The 22,468-nt window shown below is 34.7% G+C and overlaps 1 protein-coding gene across 1 annotated transcript; it reads right to left on the bottom strand.

Moving 5' to 3' along the window:
* Positions 1-18,154: 18,154 nt before the first annotated feature.
* LOC149190087 (putative sulfate transporter 3.4) lies at positions 18,155-22,218 on the bottom strand. The gene is made up of 9 exons (XM_089410427.1): positions 22,162-22,218; positions 21,857-21,970; positions 21,577-21,693; positions 21,341-21,467; positions 20,641-20,927; positions 20,356-20,546; positions 20,148-20,233; positions 19,937-20,028; positions 18,155-18,313 (listed from the first exon to the last, which is right to left on the bottom strand). The coding sequence occupies exons 1-9, from the start codon at positions 22,216-22,218 to the stop codon at positions 18,155-18,157; spliced, it is 1,230 nt and encodes a 409-aa protein (XP_089266553.1).
* Between the last annotated feature and the right edge of the window lie 250 nt (positions 22,219-22,468).

Genomic DNA, 22,468 nt, shown 5'->3' with positions numbered 1-22,468 from the left:
CAGTCAATGATGTGAACTATTAACAAGTGTGAGAAAAACCACTAGTAATGTCAATGGCTCTCAAAGTACTCAGTACAATCCATGAAATTTGAATAGATGAGCTGATGTCGAACATGTCATAGAATCCTTTGATCGAAGGTCAATGATGCAACTTGTCATCGAAGGCGAGAAACCTACCATTAGGGCATGCAGATTCCAAGGTACTGACGATTTCTAGATCATCTTTCTAGATAATGAGCTGAAGTCGATAGAAAGCGATCTGTCGTAGGCAAGCCCACAACATGAAATCATAGATCAAGTTTGAAGAAATATATTTGGCAAGGACTAACTCAGGGATGGTCAAAATGGATGACAGATATTTTGCAGATGAATGGTTTATTTGAACTGACCTCTTGAACACATAACGACACTGTGGATGGTTTTGTGAAAATTGACCCAAAGCTAATACCCAGAAACTGGCTGAAGACTTTCAATATGGTTTGATTAATTGTTAGGCAAAGGATTTTGCAACCCAGGTGAACAAAAAGTGTCGTGCTCAAGAGTGGTTAACTACTTTTATAAAAAACAAAGTGTAACAAACAAGTTCATTTTTCTCTCTTTTCCCCCACCATTTCTGGCAAGTACCTCTTTATTTTTGACAAGCTTGAGGAGGATAACATTTGCTTGGTTATAAGCTTATCCTTCGGATGAGTCCAACTTAGTTTAAAATTCGAACCCTAAGAAGGAGTGGTTCGTTCCTGTTTAAAATTGAACGGGTCCTTTACTGTTGAATTTTAATGAGTCCAGTATAGGGAAAACTCCGTGTTTTTCAATTTTAGGGAGTCAGAAGAAAAACTTAAGGAAACTCCATGGGTGTCGTTTTTCATAAATTTGTGTCCCTCAAGCCCGAAAAAGTATAAAATAATACTTGAGAGAACCGCTTGACCATTACAATCAAGGAGTACTTTTCATAATTAGTGGCCCTGATCTGAAAAAGTAAAAAAGCGATCAAAGACACGTTGTTTTATAACCAATATCGAACTTGAAACGACAAAATTCAAGCGATCTTCTCATGTTTATATTTTCAGAAAAGAGCTGTAAGTGGACCTTCTTTTTAATTCCGTTTTAACAAGTTTAAAAAGGAAAAACTCGGCAATATTTTCATATTTTACGAGTCAAAAAAGAGCTTAATGAGGACTCATCCTAGAGGAACGAGTGGTATAAAGGGTAGCAACTAGTTCTGGTAATGGTGGAACTGCTCAAAACATGTAATGGTTAAGAGGTTGGCTAATAAAACCACTCATAAATGCGGTCCCTCAAGAAGGGTAAACAACCAAGTGAAAGCATATGATCAACCAAAGAGATGGTGGCGATGGAATGAAAATAACCAAGGCTCATCTAACAGAATTAAGCGGATAAAAACGACAATCACGAGATGTAAATCAAGTATGGGTTCACTTTTACACAAGCTTGAACTATAGAGAACTCTGCTTGGATTTGGTTTCATGTTTACGCAAGCTTGAAATGAAAAACTATGCTTGTTATAAGTTCACATGCCCCCAACATAATGACTCAAATCGAGGTACATGCCCCCCAAGCTTCATTGCATTCAACCAAGTGGATGGAATGAAGGTTCACTTTCGAGATCTTGGAAAGAATCGACTTGGAAAGGGAGTTGTTTCATTTTTTAATGAGGTTGACACAGGAAAAGAACTATCCTCAAAACCCTTGTTTCATTTTTTAACAAGCTTGACACAAGACAAGGAACTATGCTCATGACCCTTGTTTCATTTTTTAACGAGCTTGACATAAGACAAGAACTATGCTCCTAACCCTTTTTTCATTTTTTAACGAGCTTGACATAAGACAAAGAACTATGCTCCTAACTCCCGGTTTCATTTTTTAATGAGGTTGTTACAGGAAGAAACTATCGTCGCTATAGCTCAGGAATCAGAAAATGACTCTACAGCCTAATATGCAATTTCAAAGGGACTTAAAGGCATTGTGCCATGAAATGAATCCACTTCAGAATCGGAAGGTATGATTTGAAGATCATGAAAAGTAATAGTATTCGATGAATTCATATGAGTAGTTGCAATAGAAGGCGATACGTTAGGCGGAGGGACGGAAAAAGTTCCTAGTAAACCAGAATCTTTAATCAAACCTACCCCAACATCCTTGTAAGGGATAGTCATTTTACTGACATGTTAAATACTATCTGTAGAGGCTGGGTCAGTTGAGAAATAACTCAGCTGGTCTATTGCAACGATCTTTCCATTATGAGGAAACTTGATAAGCCGAAAGACCGATGAAACAATAGCAATCATAGCATAAGACCAACTGCGACCCAGGAGAAGGTTGTAATCTAGAGGGGCATCAACCACTTCCACATCTAGATTTACAGTTTTGCCTTCGACCCCTATAGGTAAATCTTCCAAAATACCAAAAGGATGGAACCCTCGGCCATCAAAATCCTTTAGAATTGTCGGAGACTGATTGAGTGTAGGAGAACCAAGCGATCTCCAACACTGGATCGACATAATACACGTAGAAGTTCCCTCATCAATCACAGTCCGAAAGCAAGGTTTGTTTTTTACTAACAATGGAATCTGGAAAGCCATTTGATGAGGAAGACGGGGTGTACTATTCTCTAAATCGAATATTATTAGGTTCGAATCCTGAATATCGATAGCTCCTATAGCAGACAATAGTAATTTACGTTTTGCTGGGCATGATTGCAACACTTCCAAAGCCGACATTGCTGAAGGGGCAATGGCCAAGTCTTCAACAATGTTATAATTATGAGTAGCTCTCGCATGTGGATTGAAAGCTCATTTCCAAAATATACCTTTAGCAGGCGGTTTGGTTACAAAGTCTAGATTGGGTTTCTCGATCTGTAGTGGATCGGAAACAGGAGGAGTTGAAGTTGATGGGTTTGAATTAGAAGATTCTGCTTCTTTACCATCAACAGGATTTTTACTACCATAATCTTGCGATTGCGTCGCAATCCTGACATGAGACATCATCATAATGGGTTCTTCTGAGGTATTTGAGGAAGAAGCAACCACTTTACTATCTTGAGTAGGAGAAGGATCCTTCAAGACAGCAGGCATTTGAGAACCTTTAACAAATTTCAAAAACTCTGCTTGATATGGGCATTCTTTAGTGAAATGATCCTCGTCGCAGATGAAACAAGGATAGCGAGGTTTTTGTTTTTCATCAATAGATTCATTTTTATTTGTTTTATATTTTGAATTTTGATTGTTTTTGTTCTTCCCCTTCTCTTTACTACCGGATTTGGTCGTAGATGAATCTACAACATGGACGTCAGTAGAAACTTCAGCGGAAGAATCTCCTTTCAGGGAATCAGGTAAAGTTATTGTAGGAGAAGAATTCTTTGAAGATTTCTTCTTGCTTTTAATACTAACTGAACCAATCATACCATCAGTGGCATGAGACCCTGAAGGAGCTGTAGTTTTCGGAAGATTAGGGATTTTTTCATGTAAAGTACCTGACTGCGTATAGATGAGGTCAAGGTACTGAGCCTAAGCAATGACTTGCTCTTCAGTGACAACTCTTGCTTTAGCTACATCTTCAATGATTTTAGGTAACAATGATTTTACGAACCATTCTGCTAAAATTTGATTCGGAATAAAAACTTTCACTAAACACCTTCTACGTCGCCATTCATGAATATGATCAGAAATATATGTGGACGTGGATTGTTTTAGTGAAGTTAAGAGTTCCGTGCCATTTTCGTATCTAACCAGCAATTGAAAATGAGTTAAGAAAGAAATGGCTAACTGACTGAACTTATAAAAAGAGCCTCGTGGTAACTCAATGTACCATTTGGCATCAAGACCAATAAGAGTTCTTTGAAAAAGACGTAAGTGAATTGAATCATCTATAATGGAATTAGATGCACACCAGAGGTGATAAGTCATCACATGATTTGACAGATCCTCACCTGACTTACCCTCGAATTTTAGGATATCACTAGGCAACTTATTAGGCATTGGCGGCCAGTACGAAAGATAATAAATCGGATCGTTCATAAGGCGCGACAAATCAGGTAAATCCAAAGTTGCAATAAATGGTAACTGATGGTTAGGTTCATGAAAACCTTGTGTAATGAGACCAGCTCTAGGAGGAGGATATCCAAGATAACCTGGAATCGGATTTGCATTAGGAATGTTATAACCTCCTGGAAAACCAGGATTAACCAGACCAAACTGGGGGTGTTGAGGCTATTGATAAGTATAGCCAGGGTACGGTTGATTCTGATAAACTAGATTTTGTACAGTAGGACCGGATTGATACTATCCCTGGTACGGTTGACTCGTGGCAATTGTACTTGGACCAGCTTGTCCTGCAGGCATCTAGACCAAAGTCTGAACCGTAGGTCTTGACTGCGGCACAGAGACTTGAGGAGTTGACACTAATGCAGGGATAGTAGAAACCGGAGCTACAGATACTCTAGAAACATGTGTGGTAGATTGAACAGAAAATGTAGCAGTTGTAGCAGCAGTTCGAGGCGGAGTCTGAAGTGAGCTAGGCCCAGGCTGCTGAAATAAACTAGATGCAGAGGTTTGAACCGTAGGTTGGACAGGTTGCTGTATTGAACCAGAAACCAAAGGCTGTCCAGCTTGATTAGATAACTGCACATTAGGTTGCAAAGTCTATTGAGTTTGAGATGGATCCCACACCATATTCATTCCGGGACCCATAAAAGGTTGTACATATGGAGGACCATAACCTAGTTGAACATAGGGCTCATAATTAGGAGGTACATTTCCAGCTCCTTGTAAAAATGATTGACCATAAGGCAGTTGGAAACCTTGATTTGGGTACTGACCTTGAAGTTGATAACCCTGAGGCACGTACTGATTCTGGGGTTGATAAGCATCCTGAGGAATATGGGGTTGACCTTGGGGTATGTACTGTCCTGAAGGTTGAAAACCTTGAGGTATCCCTCCAAGTGGAAACTGACTACCTTGGGGTTGCCCCCCAGGTAATAACTGACTACCTTGCCCCCCAGGCAGTAACTGACTACCTTGCGCCCCAGGCGGTAACTGACTACCTTGAGGTTGAGGATTTGGAATACTACCAGACATCATAAAAATTTGTTCTACGTTCAACGTTTTAGTTCCATTATTACCAGGTGATAATTGATGTTCAATTCGTCAAGGAGTTGCTCCTGAAAAAATACCAGAAAGTGAATGGTACTCCAAAGGAATAGTAGGACTGCCATATAAAAATGTTTCTGATGATTGGGAAAACATGGATGACTGTCTCGACATGATCGATCAAGAATAATAAGCTCTGGGTGTAGGATGAAAATAATCACACGCAAACAAAGAAAATTTCAATAAAAGCACCTAAAGTCTCTAAAGAAACAAACAACTGAATCACACGCCTAAAAAATCTAAAAGTTCAAACCACAGAAAAACAGTAACTTCCCATACTAAAAACACTAGTTGGTGATGAAATCCAACGTCGTAGAATTTTAATACAGAAAGGGTGGTTGGAACAGTTACCCTGACAACTTGCTTAATGAAACAGACTGGCACAAGTTTCTTCACATAACCATCTCGAGTGAAGAGAACCCCCCAGAGAGTCCAAGTGAGTCTATTCGACGTCTACTCTAGGTACAGTGAGATCCGTCCTTCACCATCACCTTATGAAATAATCTTAAGTTTATGGACACTAAGGTTACCAACAATAACAAATACAACTGGGGGAACAGTCTACGATCCGATCTACATGCAAGGGCAAAGTAACAAAGCTCAATCCCCTTAAAGGCTCCTCGACATGATTAATCCGAGGTTTACTAACAAGTGACCCCAGGCTCCTCGACAATGGTTAATTTGAGGTTTACCGTTTATAATACGTGCAAATCTTCTATCTTTCCCAATGAGACAGACTTGATTGTCTCAAAGGTTCGGACATGATCTTGTGATTGACTCCTTTAAGAGAAGCTTCCCAAATTATATCATTTACAATTGGATTTATTTCCTACCACAAGATATAGCCATTTGTTTGTTTTAACTATCTTGGAGAGTTAATTACTCCCTACTCCAAGATACTAGCCTAAGCTATATTGGTGATAAGAGCCCTAGAAATAAAAAAGATTGCTAGATCAATTTTAATTAAGTGTTACTTTTATGGGTTGTTTCTTAAGTCAATAGGTATGGAAATGAAACTTTGATGGTGTGAAGACTCGACTCCAAAAACACTAAAAATGCACCTAAAATGATAAACAATTTGTTTTTCCTTCAATGAATTTCTAGCTAAAAGAAAGAGTTTGAGAATGCAATTCTTTAAGAAACAAATCTTTCTTTCAACATGTAAATAGAAAGAAAATCTTTTGTCTTTTTCAATAAGAACTCAAAACAAGGCTACTAATTATGCTCACAATAAATCCCTTTTCTTTTTGAAAACTCAAAACTACAAAAAACAATTTCTTTCAAAAGAGATCTAGAAGTTCTAAGAAAACACTCAAAACTACAAAAACTAATCTTGAGATCTAAAAACTTCTAAAAACCTAATTGTATAAAAGCTTCAATTCTTTTTGAGGACGTTTTACTTAGTTGTTCAGTAAACTAAGGATTCATTCGTTCAGAATAACAAATCAATCAAAAAACATCCAGATGTGTTTTCTTTTATAAAAATGAAATTCAAAACTTATAACCAAGTTCGTTCAAAGATTTGCAAAGAGAAAAGTAAATCTATTTCTCACAAAGGACAGATTTCACAAACAGGTCAGACTCATCAAGAAGACAAAAGAGACCAGGGTAATCTAAAGTTTCTTGGGCTTCTAATCTCTGAGTCACTATAGAGACCAAGTGAAAACCAATCTAGACATGCAAAACTTCTAGAAAATCATTTTAAACAAAAATTCCAATGGAACTCACTCACAAGAGATTTTTGACAGAACACATGCAGATCTAGGTAGACACTAAAAGTCGTAAATAAAACCTAAACTTAACTGGAGGAAAACATTTTAGGTTTTTCAAAAATTTTGACAGGGTCCGCAGGTTTCCAGTAGAACCAGATGCAGTACCACACTAGAACCAGTTGCTACCCTTTATACCACTCGTTCCTCTAAGACGATTCCTCTTTAAGATCTTTTTTGACTCATAAAATATGAAAAGATTGCCGAGTTTTTTCTTTTTAAACTCGTTAAAACGGAATTAAAAAGACGATCCACTTACTGCTCTTTTTTGACCGTATAAACATGAAAATATCGCCAGAATTTTGTCGTTTCAAGTTCGATATTGGTTATAAAACGACGTGTCTTTGATCGCTTTTTTACTTTTTCAGATCAGGGCCACTAATTATGCAAAGTACTCCTTGATCGTAATGGTCAAGCGGTTCTCTCAAGTATTATTTTATACTTTTTCGAGCTTGAGGGACACAAATTTATGAAAAATGACACCCATGGAGTTTCCTTAAGTTTTTCTTCTGACTCCCTAAAATTGAAAAACACGGAGTTTTCCCTATACTGGACCCGTTAAAATTCAACAATAAAGGACCTGTTCAATTTTAAACAAGAATGAACCACTCCTTCTTAGGGTTCGAATTTTAAACTAAGTTGGACTCATCCGAAGGATGAGCTTATAACCAAGCAAATGTTATCCTCCTCAAGCTTGTCAAAAATAAAGAGGTACTTGCCAGAAATGGTGGGGGAAAAGAGAGAAAAATGAACCTATTTGTTACACTTTGTTTTTTAGAAAAGTAGTTAACCACTCTTGAACACGACACTTTTTGTTCACCTGGGTTGGGAAATCCTTTGCCTAACAGTTAATCAAACCATATTGAAAGTCTTCAGCTAGTTTCTGGGTATTAACTTTGGGTCAATTGTCACCAAACCATCCGCAGTGTTGTTATGTGTTCAAGAGGTCAGTTCAAATAAACCATTCATCTGCAAAATATCTGTCATCCATTTTGACCATCCCTGAGTTAGTCCTTGCCAAATATATTTCTTCAAACTTGATCTATGATTTTGTGTTGTGGGCTTGCCTATGACAGATCGCTTTCTAAAGACTTCAACTCATTATCTAGAAAGATGATCTAGAAATCGTCAGTACCTTGGAATCTGCATGCCCTAATGGTAGGTTTCTCGCCTTCGACGACAGGTTGCATCATTGACCTTCGATCAAAGGATTCTATGACATGTTCGACATTAGCTCATCTATTCACATTTCGTGGATTGTACTGAGTACTTTGAGAGCCATTGACATTATTGGTGGTTTCTCTCACACTTGTTAACAGTTCACATCATTGACTAGTAATCAAGTGGTTTCTACCATGTTCGACTTCAACACATTCATTCACTTGGATAGAATCGTACAAGTTCGGGAAGCAGAAAACAAGACCCTGGATCTAGTTTCCACCATCCAAGCTGCGAGAAATTTTGTTATTCATTGTACACTGGACCATTCATAAATAGATGGCTGTGCCCATACTATGTCTACATATGTTTATACTTGTGATGTATTGCAAAATCATTCCTTTATCAGAGTAGTTTAGTTAGTTTTCTAGTCAGTTTTGATCTGAGTATGGGAATTCCTACCTCAATGATGATACATTCACATATTTATATTTTGTATTGAATGTTTTTACAGGTTCCGGCCAGGGTGTCCACAGGATGATCCTTGAAATGATAAAGTTCTTCACTCTTCTTAGATGACAAACACTATCCTCATATATTACAGACTTTGCACTTTAGGGGGCAATCTGTTGCACAAAAATTGTCACCATGACATTCTGCAATCTGTGTGAGTCTATCACCACTCGTACTTTTCTCTTTTGCAAGTCTTAAACCTCAGTTCTTCATGTCAAGCCTTGAAAATAAGAATAAGCCCTTAAAAGTCTCTAAAACTCTGGTTCCGTAGTTTCTCTTAGCATTACCTGCAGTCCCACACCTAATGGTCATATCCCCTGTGCACCTGACCACTCTGTCTTTATGTAATGGGTGCAGACCCCTGTAAAAGTAAAAAAAGGCGCAAGTACATTCTTAAAAACTCACTTTGAGTCATTTCTGGAAGCTTCTAGAAGGAATCTTGAGGTGGCAAGTTCGCTCCTTTAAGGTTCATGCATCCCATACCTTAAGGAGCTAACCCCTTGATGTGTGGAGCTTATCCCTTTGAAGGAGGACTCTATCCCTTCATAGGTGGACCTGTAACCCCCTTCCTTTGCACTATAAAATGAAGCATTGGGTTGGTTATTGAGGAAGTTGAAAGCTGAATATTTTTGAGGTGAAATGCTACTGGAACTTAGTCTTCTTAATTGAGCTTTTGTGAGGAGAGATTACATACCTCTTTGATCTCATTTGGAAGAGGGTGAGGCTTGTCAAAGTAAAGGAGATTTCTGTTTCGAACCCTGGGAAGAGCTTGTACAACATCAAGGCACCAAAGGTTGTAAAGTTCTTCTAGTTCAAAGTTAATACAATCAAGTTTATTTTTCTCAATAAGCTGTGTTTTATGGTTTATTTTATGGATTCCTTGATCACCATGATGAACATGATTCATTATATTAGCTATGCAGGCGTTATTTGATGTGTGCTTGTTTGTGATTGCGGGTTCTTAAAAGGAAACTCTTTCGGATGGTTGAAGGATGGCTGCTACAAACTAGCGTTGGACTTAAGGTAGGGTCTAAACACCTCTATAGTTTTTATTAATGAATCGCAATATGTTTAGAGAAAGGTAGATCTGCTTGTCCTACTTGTTGCTAGATATCTATTGATACTAGGGAGATCGGCCTTGTCTGCAGGAATGATTTATCCGGCCAACAAGAATTTTGGATCAAAAAAAATAAAAATAAATCTCGTGTGTCGGTCATAACAAATATGGATAAATAGATTCCTTGGGGCTTCTTCGAAGGTGCCAGCCAAGGAGACCCCTCGAGATGTGGTGTAGGGGGTATTCTTTATATCAACCAACATCATCATTATCGTCTCTAGTATGATCCTAGACATGGTTTGACTACTAGACATCTTGGTTTGAGCAAGCTTCAAGTTCTTGGGGATTCGAAGCTAGTCATTGACTAGGAAAATGATAATGCAAATATTAATGTTCCAAACATAAATTTTATTTTCAAGGAGATATATATAGAAATGTGGTTGTTTGACCCACATATATAGAGAATTGAACCAACAAGTGAAAAAACTTTCTAAAGTGGCATTACACAGTTTGTTTAGTTAATATGAATTATGGAATGATCAAGAAATAAATGGAATTTCATTCCGTTTATAGTTTTTTGAAAAAATCAATTGTTTATGACAAAACTATAAATGTATATGAGGTGAAATGTTGTTGAACTTTGTTATTAGTTTTTGCAGCTTAATTGTTGATAAAGCTTTAGTTTTTTTTTGAAATAGTCCTTTTGCCCCACACAATGTATATTTGGATATGGAATATAAGTTTCTTTTTGAATAAAAAAAAAGAAAGAAAAGCAATTATGAGTTAATGTGCTATATATATATATATATATATATATATATATATATATATATATATATATATATATATATATATATATATATATATATATATATAATATTAATATATATATATATATATATATGTCTGTCTTTTGATTTTTTTTATATATACTTATTTGTAGAACTTATTCATTAATAATAATGAAGCTAATTATTATTGGAAAAACCAAATCTGCTCATTAAAATTAAAAACAATAAAATCATACTATAATATATTTATTATTAAAAATACCATATTACAATATTTATATTAATTTATTAAACAAAGAAAATATTATTTTAAAATAATATAAATTAAATAATTATATATATATATTTCTTCACTTTACAAAAAAACATATTAATATTTTTTATTTAATAAAAAAAAATTATAAAAATTATTATAAAATTTAAATAAATTATTTTATAATCCATAAACCCTATTAATAATATATTTTAATTTATGCATTTTAATAAAACTACATTAATACAATTGAATTAAACAATTGCAAACGAAGAAAAATTACTATAGATAATAATAAAAAAAGGTCACTTATCATACCTTGTCGTCCCTAGGGGAACAACAAATATATCAATTAATTTCCCAACTTCATAAAAAATAGAATAGAGAAGAGCAAACTTCATTAAGGCTATTAGTTTTATTCACTGTTTGAATTCGATATCTATTTAAAAATAGAAAATGTATTATAACTAGCAATTGTCCCAAAAGGTACAAAGAGAGGCCAATAGGATTATTAAATTGGAATTGTTGAATTTTTCTAGAAGAGTTAATTGGTTTGTGGAAAACCTTGTTTTCTTAGACTTGATCATTGTGCAATTACTTTTCTTTAGATGTTTTGTTTATATCTATATTACAAGGAACACATTGAATGTCTTATTTCATTTTAGAGTAAGTTAATTACCCAAAATCAAGAAACCTCTATAGATGGCCAAGCATATACGAAGAATACATCTCATTCATATGCAATACCAAATCCATTTTTTCTTTTCTCTGAGTAAAATTTCAAAAGCATGAACACATGCCATTTCATATGCACAATAAACCCAACTTCTGAAATTTCAATGCTTAGATGCATCCCATTCATATGCTACAGTAAACCCATGAGCTTCCCTGTCTCTGGGATTGCCTTCCTGTAGCTCTTCAGTATCTTGATACAGTCCTCGTTGCCCCAGTCATGCATGATCCACTGATGACATCGCACAAACAAATTGTATAGTCAAAATGTGCTCTCAGCTCATTCTAATTAAATTACATGATAGCGCAGCAAGTTCAAGAGTTACCTTCATGAATATGGTGTCCGTAGAGGGCATGGTTTCAAACATATCTCCGCCCATGTCCTCCACACCTATTTACATATATTTATATGTATAAGATTGTTATGCATATATACCATTGATGAAGCAAAGGTGTTGTTAGTAACCTGGGAGATGGGGAGCAGTGGCCACGACATGAGGGAGGTCGTAGTTGATGCCTCTGATGGAAGGATAATGCCGCAGCATTGCCTCGATTGTCTCCTCTGAAAGCCCAACCTCTCGAGGAAAATCAGAGAATGGAAGTCAAATTTCGAAAAGCTCTTTACAGAGCTTCAAACCGACATTTCTGTGTTTTAGAATGCTTAATACTAATCAGTGCTTGCCAAAAGCCAAGGAAGAAGAACAGTGCTTGCCAAAAGCCAGGGAAGAAGAACAACAACAACAACTGGCAAACCAAAGAAACGATTAACTCTGAGGCCAAGAGTGACATAAAAGAATGGGAAAAAGCAGTAAAAATATCTTCAAGAGTGACATAAAAGAATGGGAAAAAGCAGTGAAAATATCTTGCCATGCCACGGAGGGCACAACAGAACTCGGAGGTGAAAAGAAGGCAACTCAACTGATATTTGGAAAAAGTAGTGATACTTCAAATCCATTGTTGAAAGTGTCTCACCTGATCCAACGTAGCAAGGTAAAAGTGTTGACGATTAACTCCGATGCCAAGTGTGGTTCATCGTCAGGACAAGTTGCAACCATGGTCTGATTCTTCAACTCGTCCTGACGATGAACCACACTTGCTGATTCAAAAGGCGTCCACAAATATATCACAATGTGATTTGGGCCGAAATTTTTTCTCGTAACTAAATATAAACAATCTATATATTATATACCAATTAATTATAAAATATTACAAATTAATTAATGAAATATTAATTATCATTTAAATTCATTGATGGAAGAAGTGTGATTCAAGTTCAACGCAATACCAATTCATCAATATAAACATACTAAAATGTAAAGGGAGTTTCCCATAAATACATATTTTAGAAATAAAATAATATAAATAAATATTAATTAATTGAAAACAATAATAACCAAAACTCAACTTAATATCGCTTTTCATTCCTAATCTTTAATTAAGATAAGACTTTTCGTTCCTAATCTTAAAGACTCAGTCTAAGTTAGCTACTAACCCATCCCACCACCACTTCAAATGGATCTTAACTTTGAGCGGATCTTCGCCTCAAAGAAATAAAATAGAACAGAAATGCAAACTTACACCCCTGCTAAAAGATTGTGCCTAGAAGGGACTTGAACTCATGAAGCTCGGCTCTGCAATCTCATCTTTTCTCACAGCTCCGCCCCTGTGGAAATCGGCTCGATTCCTCTTATTGTTGGAAGGCTTCACAGGTGTATGAAAGCTATTGAGATCGCTCTCAAACATCTCCATGAACAGATCTTGTAACTGCTCAAAGCTCTCTGATCCACTCACCTGAAAAGGAAAAAGATTAACACAATAAGCACACAAACAGATCTTTTCTAGGATAGCAAGTCTACTGTCAGGATTCAGCCATTGATAAGTTTAAGATCCTGAGTGCTCTTATGACTCACTTGCCCCTTATTCTCATTCATCATTACCGCCATTTCATCCAAAAATTCTCCCATTTCCTGTACATACATTCTTCTTCCAATGAATTTCCAGAGGCGCCATTTATTTGTCTTTGAACAATAATAACAACAATACTCGACGCTGTGATACAAATGAGTGGGATCACTACTCACATCATCATCATCGTCTTCATAAACTCCTGCATCGTACAGGAATCTCTTGTTCTCATCTGACAAAACTGAGAATCCAATCCATTCCATGCTGATTAGCCCTGGGTACCAAACTTTATCTACAACTATATCATTATTCCCTGTTTAATTGAGCCATGCAAAGATATAAAGAGTTACTGAACTTGAATAAGCCTCCTGGATCGCTTGAAACTTCTTCTTAGACTCCTCTGCTACCTTTGCATTCCCTGAGGCAGACCACCTGTCCGGGTGCCATCTTTGCAACATGACTAGTCTTAGATGATTTCCCAATCAGAAATTCAATAGTAACAGCGTAAATCAATCAATATAAATCTTCTAATAACTACTAAAAGAGCCTTATAATTAGTTCTAATCAATCAATCCATGGAATTAGTTATATCCATGGCTTATGCTCGGCACATTCATGAATCCTCCAAAATAAAGAAGCACAAAATCAATGATCTCTGTCAAATCCGAGCTGTTTTACAATGAGAAATCCCGTTTATAATCACAGCAGACAGAGATATTCAATCCTGAGACAAATTCTACAAAAGCAAGAAGAAACTAAAGGCAAAAAGGGCCAAAAGTCATTGACAGAGTTATGAAGGACACCATTGCGAGCTTCTTGTAAGCAGCCCTAAGCTTTGAAGAAGTACAGTCAGATTTAACACCCATTACTGAGTAAAAATCTTTAATTTCTCCATCAACCCCGGACATTATGTCTGGTTCAATTCGTAGAGAAATACAAAACTGCTATCCTCCACAAATATCCACCGCAATCACATTTGTTATGTCGACAAATTAATGGAATTAGGTCAAAAGAACATAACCAGTAACAAACCGACATTTTTGTGTTCTAGAATGCTTAATACTAATTAGTGCTTGCTAAAAGCTAGGGAAGAAGAACAGTGCTTACCAAAAGCCAGGGAAGAAGAACAGCAACAACAACTGGCAGACCAAAGAAACGATCAACTCTGAGGCCAAAGTGACATAAAAGAATGGGAAAAAGCGGTAAAAATATCTTTAGGAGTGACATAAAAGAATGGAAAAAAGCAGTAAAAATATCTTTCCATGCCATGGAGCCGCACAATAGAACTCAGAGGTGAAAAGAAGACAACTCAACCGATATTTGGAAAAAGCAGTCACACTTCAAATCAACGGTTGAAAGTGTCTCACCTGATCCAACGGTGCACGGTAAAAGTGTTGACGATTGTTGATGCATAGGAAGACCTATCAGCCTAACTTGGTGATGACGTTCGCAGTGAAATAATAATTATTTATGAATACTAGTTTATTTTAAATTAATAAATAGATTTTTATTGTTTTTTAATATAATTATTATTAAAAAATTTATTAGGTGATAGGATGTTTTGTTAAGATATTTCATGATATCAAGGTTATTGGTTCTAAATTATCTAGATAAAAATTTAGTTATATTAAAAATAATTATAGCATGAATTGAGTACGATTTTAAGTAATTTTAAGGCCTTAAATACCATCCATTCATCTGAAAACTAACATAACCTAACAAACTGAATAAAATTATTATTAAAAACACAAATTATTAAATAAATTATAAAAAAATCATATTTTTTTTTAACGTAATCGAATACTTTTAAATTAAAATTATCAAATAACTTTTAATTAAACAAAACAATTTTAGTAATCCAACCAATATAACGTTGCTGCATTTTAGATGCCACATTTCTTGCGAAGGAATCACATTATTAAGATTAATCATTTATCTTTTAAATTATTATGTAAAGGTGATTATTTACATAGTTTACAAATGGTTGAGAGAGTTTCAATCCATCAACTTGGTAAAATTTTAAAATAAATATATGTAAACTAGTATAACTTTATTAACCTAAAATTATTAAACTGATATAGAATGAGTTAGATTGGATAAATTCACCTTTATTTTTTAAGTTATTAAACTAACTCTATACTAGTAAAAAAGATGATTCTATTGATAGTTTTAATTTAAAAGAAAAGGGGTGTTTTTTTAGTCCAATAGGTTTTATAAGTGTTTTATATTTAAAAAATATTATTTAAAAAAAAAAAATTAGTTTTTCAATTGGCCATTGCCTCTTTTTTCTTATTAGCTTATATATATATATATATAATAGATTTCTTATAATTTATTAAAAATAAACATTTATTTAAAAATAAAATCTACATCATATATTATTTTATTTAGTTGTGAATATAGAAACATTAAAATTAATCTCTAAATTGAAAAGTTATGTTTTTAATAATACTTTTATTTTTTTTAATTAAAGTTACTAACTTTTTGTAACAATAATTTTTAAAGCTCATAATATTGTGAGGAATAACTTTAAAATCAATTCTGGAATCAAAAGGTAATACTACCATTTATTAGAGGATAAAATTAAGTGGTCAGAAGCTATAACCATAATAATTAATATTATCACAATAATTTTTTTAACACTAACTTTGGAATAAAAAGGTGGTGTTATTAATAACACCATTTCTTTGAAGTTTAAAAATCCAATATTTTAAAACCGTAGTGTGAAAAATATATACTATTGCAAACAAAATCATAAAATCAATTACAAAGTGTGTTGGAAAGTAGGAAAATAATGAGGGCGGCTAGGGAGAAAGAAAGTGTGAATCAATATTTTATAAGTTTTAACCATTTTTAGCCATTTTCTTTAACAGTGAGCAAAGATACATAAATATTCAAAAATTAACCATGAAATTAATACAAAATAATATTATGAACATCACACACATAAGCAACACATAAAAACACTATATATACATGAAAACTCATAAAGGGAGAAAATCACAAACCTTTTTGTTTTGATGCAAATGCAAGTGCCAACTTCTCTCTATATTATATTTTGTAAACACCAACCTAGAGGAGGCTTCAATTTTTTTTTTCTTTGCAAGCATTGACTTGCTGGAAGTAGCAACTTCCACTCTTCACTGAGCACCAACCTGCTAACTTCTTGAGCAACTACCTAAAGGAGACTCCAATTATATATATGTATATGGTATTATTAATAATACCACATTTTGATGCAAGAGTCAGTTTTAAAATTTTTATTGTTAAATTTTTTATTATGAAGATAGCAATTATTATGATCATGGTTTTTGACAAGCTGTAATTTTATCATGGTAGGACCACTTTTTGATTGAAGAGTTATGATAAATTATGAACTTTAAAAGGCATTGTTACAAAATGTTGTAACTCTAATCTAAAAAAAACAAGTGCTGCATGCAGCCGGTAGTCCCTGCCAAGGCCTGCCAGAAGGTCTACGTTGCAGATGGCATAACAGCCGAAATTTTTTCGAAATTATTTTTAAATACTGAAATCATAAGAGTAATTTTTTATTTTGTAATAAATTATTTTGTAATTGTATTGGTCAGAGTACAAGATGTCGGTTGAAATTGTTTTCAAATTATTTTTGCAGATTTGTTTTTAAACGAGTTATATTGGTGAGAGTACAATAATTTTTTTTTATTTTTTAATAAACATGTCTTGTCTATTGTTGGCAAAGCAGTGGTGGTGAGCCAGATTAAATCCCTATAAATGACTATTAAGATATAAAATTAATAGATTACCTTAAATAGTAGTTGATTAATTCACACTAAAAAGACTCACCGTAAAAACCAATAAATCACTTTAAAATATTAATTATGGATTTATATATCAAAATTACTTATAACTTTAAAAATTAATAAATCCAAATTGTCCAAAACTTTTATTTAATATATATTTAATTTATCTATTATAGTCTTTATATTAATAAATAATTTAATCAACTCCTTTTACATAAAAATTTAAAGTTAAATCACTTTTAAAAAACATTCGAATTTCTGTTTATTTTTAAAAATATGAAATCATGATTTTTACATCACAATTGTTATGAAATCCTATTGATTTTTAATTTGTCAAAAATATAAACTTTATTTTAATATAAATAGTACAGTACGAAGACTTGCGATAAATATATTGCATTTATTTGTCCGTGGTCCTGATCCTCCGCCCACTAAGTTTAATATCAAAATGGGCTCGTTGGACATCAGTGCTTGCATACATAGACCAGTTCGAAATAGGAAGACAAATCAACTATAGAAGAAACCCATCCCTGCCATTTTGACATTAACCCTTTCTACAGTTTTAACATCAACATATCCGTTCTTGCTTCAACATTTCCATTACCATTAGGAGGGCATGGGATTTTCATGGCAATTGCCTCCTTGTAAATTTGACTTCCTTCTCAATTTCACAGGAAAAAAACAAACTGCTTTCATTGAAAAACAAAGTTTACATATATAGATCGCATTATCCCCATAGCCCAGTGAAAATCAAAAAGAAAGAGCAGTAATCTGGAACATACCTTCCAGAAATCGCCAAAAATACATCATAACAAATGTTGCACATAGGCACAGATCCACAATGGGCCAGAAGAACTAAAAATTGCCCCATGCAATCTAAAATTGATCCACTATCCAATTAGGGACAAGGAAAAACTAAAACTACCAAAACAAAAAGGAACTACAATAAGCCTCCACATGATCTAGAGGCCCGCGTCAGAAACCCAAAAATCAGAGGAAAAATAGAGCAAGTAAAGAAAAAAAAACCTAGAGCTAGAAGAGGAAAGTCCCAGATCCACGGACAGAGCCATCCACCTGAGAGTCAAAGTGGATCGAATCATGTTTGGAGAGAGCACCAGCACACAGATTCTGCTCCCAAAAAACATGCTCGAAGGTGATGTTGGAGAAAGAAGCGATCAGATTTTGAGCATTCTGCAACCAATGTTGTAGGCAAGGCATTATAATGAATTTGTGGCTCAGAGCCCAATCTATAACTATTTTGGAGTCTCCCAGTGAGCCAGGAAGCATCCCCAAGAGCCAATACCTCTACCTTAAATTAGTGCCCGGCCCACCAAACCAGTAGAAGAGTAGACAAGTGATGAACTGACCTTAATATACGCCCTCATCCGCACTTACCACGTAAATTTGACCTTGTTGCCATCGTGCATTGCAAAAAAACAACATTCGGTGTTGTTGCCATCGTGGAGTACTTGGTAGCTGCCACGTTGACTGCAATAGCTCGTCCCGTGGCACCTTTGCTCTTCTTCAATAACAAGTTCAAACCCCATCCCCATCGTCATGTAGATCTTCCGTCAAAATCCATATAGATATCCAATTGCTTTTTCTTATGTAAATTCGAATTTTATTAAATGTTATTGCCTTAGAGCAATATAAAGAAATAAAATATAAATGCTTGTTGAAAGTGAATTTAAGTTTAATTCAGGAGTTGCATTATAAAGAAAAATCTGGAAGTTTGAATACGTCTTCACTAGCGGCATTTTAAAAAGAAGGAAAAAATTAAAAATCGGAGTGATCCTCTTTTAGACTTTCAAGTTTTATTCATGCCCTGCATTAGACTTGGTGCCTGCCCTGCATTTTACAACAAATATTAAAAAATTCTAAAACTTTTTGCTGGGAAATTTACTTGATCAGCTGCATAATTTGTATAATTTATAAAAATATTTAAAAATCTGAATGTCAAACCTTCTTGTCTGAGCACTAGAATTTATAAAGAGCTGTCTTTTCAGGTGAATCTTTTCTGTAAATTAAACTTCATTAAAGAAAATTCAATCGTTGTTGCATTTTTAAGGAATACTTAGGATTCAAAACCCAACAAGACCAAGATGCGACATCTCTGTAAATCAAATCCTAAATTAAAAAAGTGCAGCTACACTACAGATTTAAAAATTAAAAACACTTAAAAACCCCTGAAATAAAATTGGAATAACAAGGACACCCACAAGGCACATTGCATACTAAACAAAGATATGCCGAGTTGAGAATGCGGGGAATGCAAGCTGTTAATCACCCACATAACTAAACCGAGAAAAAGGAAAAATCAAATATATATATAGGGAATAGATACTGTTAATCGCCCACATAACCAAATTGGATAACATTAATAAGATTTAATTTATAAAAACCCAAATTAAATCTGTTTCACTTTTTACAAAACCATGTGAAGGCATCTTTCAATTTATATATTTAAAAAATTGTATATGAAGGCATCTTTGAATTTATATATTTAAAAATTGTTGTTCCGTATTGAAAATATAAATTTTGAATTTGGGAAATCATTATTAAAGCTATTTATTTTAAAATTATCGTTCCGTACGAAAGATTACTTGTGAAACGATAATTTCCAATTTTGGGAACCATGTTCAATTTATTTAAGTTATTTTTCCGTATTTAAAATTACTTTCTTAAAGAATATTTTTAATTTTAAATATATTAACCATAGATGTTTTACTTTAATAAACATCGGTCTTTACTTTTGAATATATAGTAATGTAAATGTTTGACAAACGATTTAAAAATTAAAATGGACATATTCACAGAAAAACTGCCTACTTGGAATCCTCTCTTCTCCAATGTTTTCTTGACCTCCACAACAATATTGACCCCTGTTGTGTCAATAGTTGTCACAGCTGCAAACAACAACAGAACATGTTGGATTATGTACCATATATCTGCCTCCATTAGAATTGAAATTTGTAGTCAGAATAACCATGAAAGGCGAGGGTGGATTAATGCCTGACTGTCTTACCAGTCATGTCCAATATGACATACTGCAGAGTATCTTCATTTTCACTCTCGATTCTGTCCTCCTCTTCACTTACCCACCTCATTATCCTGCACAGAATTTACACCCTCAGGCGCTGTCAAACTCAGTGTAATCAATGCAGGTTTACTGTTCTCAAGACTAGTACCATTAATGCTGACTCTTGGGAAACTATAAATCAACTCAGACCAACCTTTCTTTTAAGTAGGTCGAGTTGGCGAAGTAAATGGGGGCATCGATTCGAAGAATGAGAAATGCAGGGATTCTGGTGGCTTCACTGTATTGTTCTATGTTTCTGTTATAATTGGTTCCAGGAATTCTGCCCTGAAGGGAAGTGTGAGGCCTCGTCACATGCAGAAGTATTTTGAATACAGAGATGCCGACCTGAAAAAATGAATGAAACTAAAAATATTAAGAAGAGAAACAATTTAAAATTTCATGAATTGCCTGAAATAAAAGTCCGTTATGTTATGTTTACCGCAATAAGAAAACCCATCTGCACAGAGATGAAGATGACTCCCATGAAAGCACCCACACATGCGAGGAAGTCCATCTTATCAACTTTCCATATGAAATAAGCTGCAGGGAAGTCGATTAAACCCAGAACTGCAGCAATTATTATGGATGCCAATACAACTCCAGGCGTGTTGTAGAACAAAGGCGTTAGAAGCAGAAGGGTAACCATGACTGTTAAAGCCATCACTATATTTGATACTGCACTCTTGCAGCTAGCATTGTAATTTACTGCTGATCGAGAAAATGACCCTGCAACATATATTTCATGATGATGATTAAAGTCCCACTAAGATTAATAACTTAAAGATAGTAGAAGATTAGTTGAAATAATTGATCTAGAAAATGATTTGCAACATATATTCTATGACCCTGCAACATATATTCCATGATGATGATTAAAGTCCCACGAAGAGTAATAACTTAAAGATAGTAAAAGATTAGTTGAAATAATTGATCTAAAAAATGATTTTGCAACATATATTCTATGATGATGATTACAGTCCACTAAAATTAATATGGTGTATTGAATTTAAAGATAGTCAAATATTAATTGAAATAATTGAATTGAGCTTGATCGAGAAAACTACCCTGTAATATATATTTGATGATGATTAAAATCCACTAAAATCAATATAGTATATAGAAAGAATTGAGTGTGTAACCGGTTGTAACATAGCTGGAAGTGCAAGAGCCTGCCATGTTCATCAATCCAATGGCCATCATCTCCTTGTTTCCATCAACCTGATAATCTTTGATTGAAGCAAATGTTCTTCCCACTGCTATACCTTCCTCTTACATTATTATCACAACTATTCTCGTTAGGCTGATTCAACAAGCATGGAATTGATTGAAATGATTCTCTGTATTTACCAAAACAGAAAGTGCTAATGATAAATACCGTGAGTGAGATGAGTCCGGTGACAAGCCCGGTTTTTATTGCCAATCCTAAGTAACTGCCATTAAAACGCAGCATGTTAAGGGAAGGTGGATTCAGCCCTTTTTTCAAGTGACCAATCTGCAGGAAACAAAATAATAAGTGTGAGTTACCAAATTCCAGAGTCCAATGGTCACAAAGATAAAATGTGCACAGAGAAGATGAAATCTGTGGGTGGGGTGAGGCAATGGCTGTGAAGAAAGCCACTTGTCATAATGGAGATCAGAGAATAATGTATTCTTACAATGCTAATGCCATGTTTATCAGCCTTAGTGGCGAAGACGAATACAGTAGCTATAATCACTGATGTCAAGGGAGCAGCAGCAGAAATCCAGAATAGCTTGGGATTCCTCTTGCTCTACCATACAACAAAAATTAATGAAAAACTCGATCATTTCAGCACTTGCATGTTGCGTGATTCAAATTCAAAGTTTAACGATGTTATTAACAGGCAACGACTCGCTCAACTATGCAGAGAACAATGGGCTAACATGAGCATGGAGGGGCAAGAGGAATGAGCATGTATTGTTTATTGCGTGGAACGAATACAGGACAGGAGATATAGGAGGTGACAAGTGGCCCGAAGAACATGCAGGTGGCCGGCATGCAGCCAGTGGGATATAAATAAATTGCAAAAACTTTGATGTAAAGAAATTGGCAACAGTATATAAAATGATAGAACTTTGGATAAAATGGTATTGCTTCTTGCAAAATGAAGGCACGAAAAAATCACTGCTGCAGGGTGCCAGAAAACTTTGTATAAAACAAAGTTACCACAATATTTTTGTCTCGGGCCACGTGAAGGCCGCAATAAGAGGTACAATATTTTTCAAAGGAAAACTTTGGTTAAAATTTC

This window comes from Pinus tabuliformis, chromosome 3_1 (genome assembly GCF_031772625.1).
Source record: "Pinus tabuliformis cultivar Carrire ecotype Pingquan chromosome 3_1, CPIR1, whole genome shotgun sequence".
Taxonomy (NCBI): domain Eukaryota; kingdom Viridiplantae; phylum Streptophyta; class Pinopsida; order Pinales; family Pinaceae; genus Pinus; species Pinus tabuliformis.
The sequence above is the reverse complement of the archived record's forward strand: the minus strand, read 5'-3'. Positions and strand labels throughout refer to the sequence as shown.

Coding starts and splice junctions, on each gene's coding strand:
- LOC149190087 (XM_089410427.1), bottom strand. CDS start 22,218: ATGCCGGCCACCTGCATGTTCTTCGGGCCACTTGTCACCTCCTATATC. Junction 21,468..21,576: donor CCGGACTCATCTCACTCACG/GTATTTATCATT, acceptor ATAATGTAAGAG/GAAGGTATAGCAGTGGGAAG. Junction 18,314..19,936: donor TCCAAGTAGGCAGTTTTTCT/GTGAATATGTCC, acceptor CATTGGTTGCAG/AATGCTCAAAATCTGATCGC.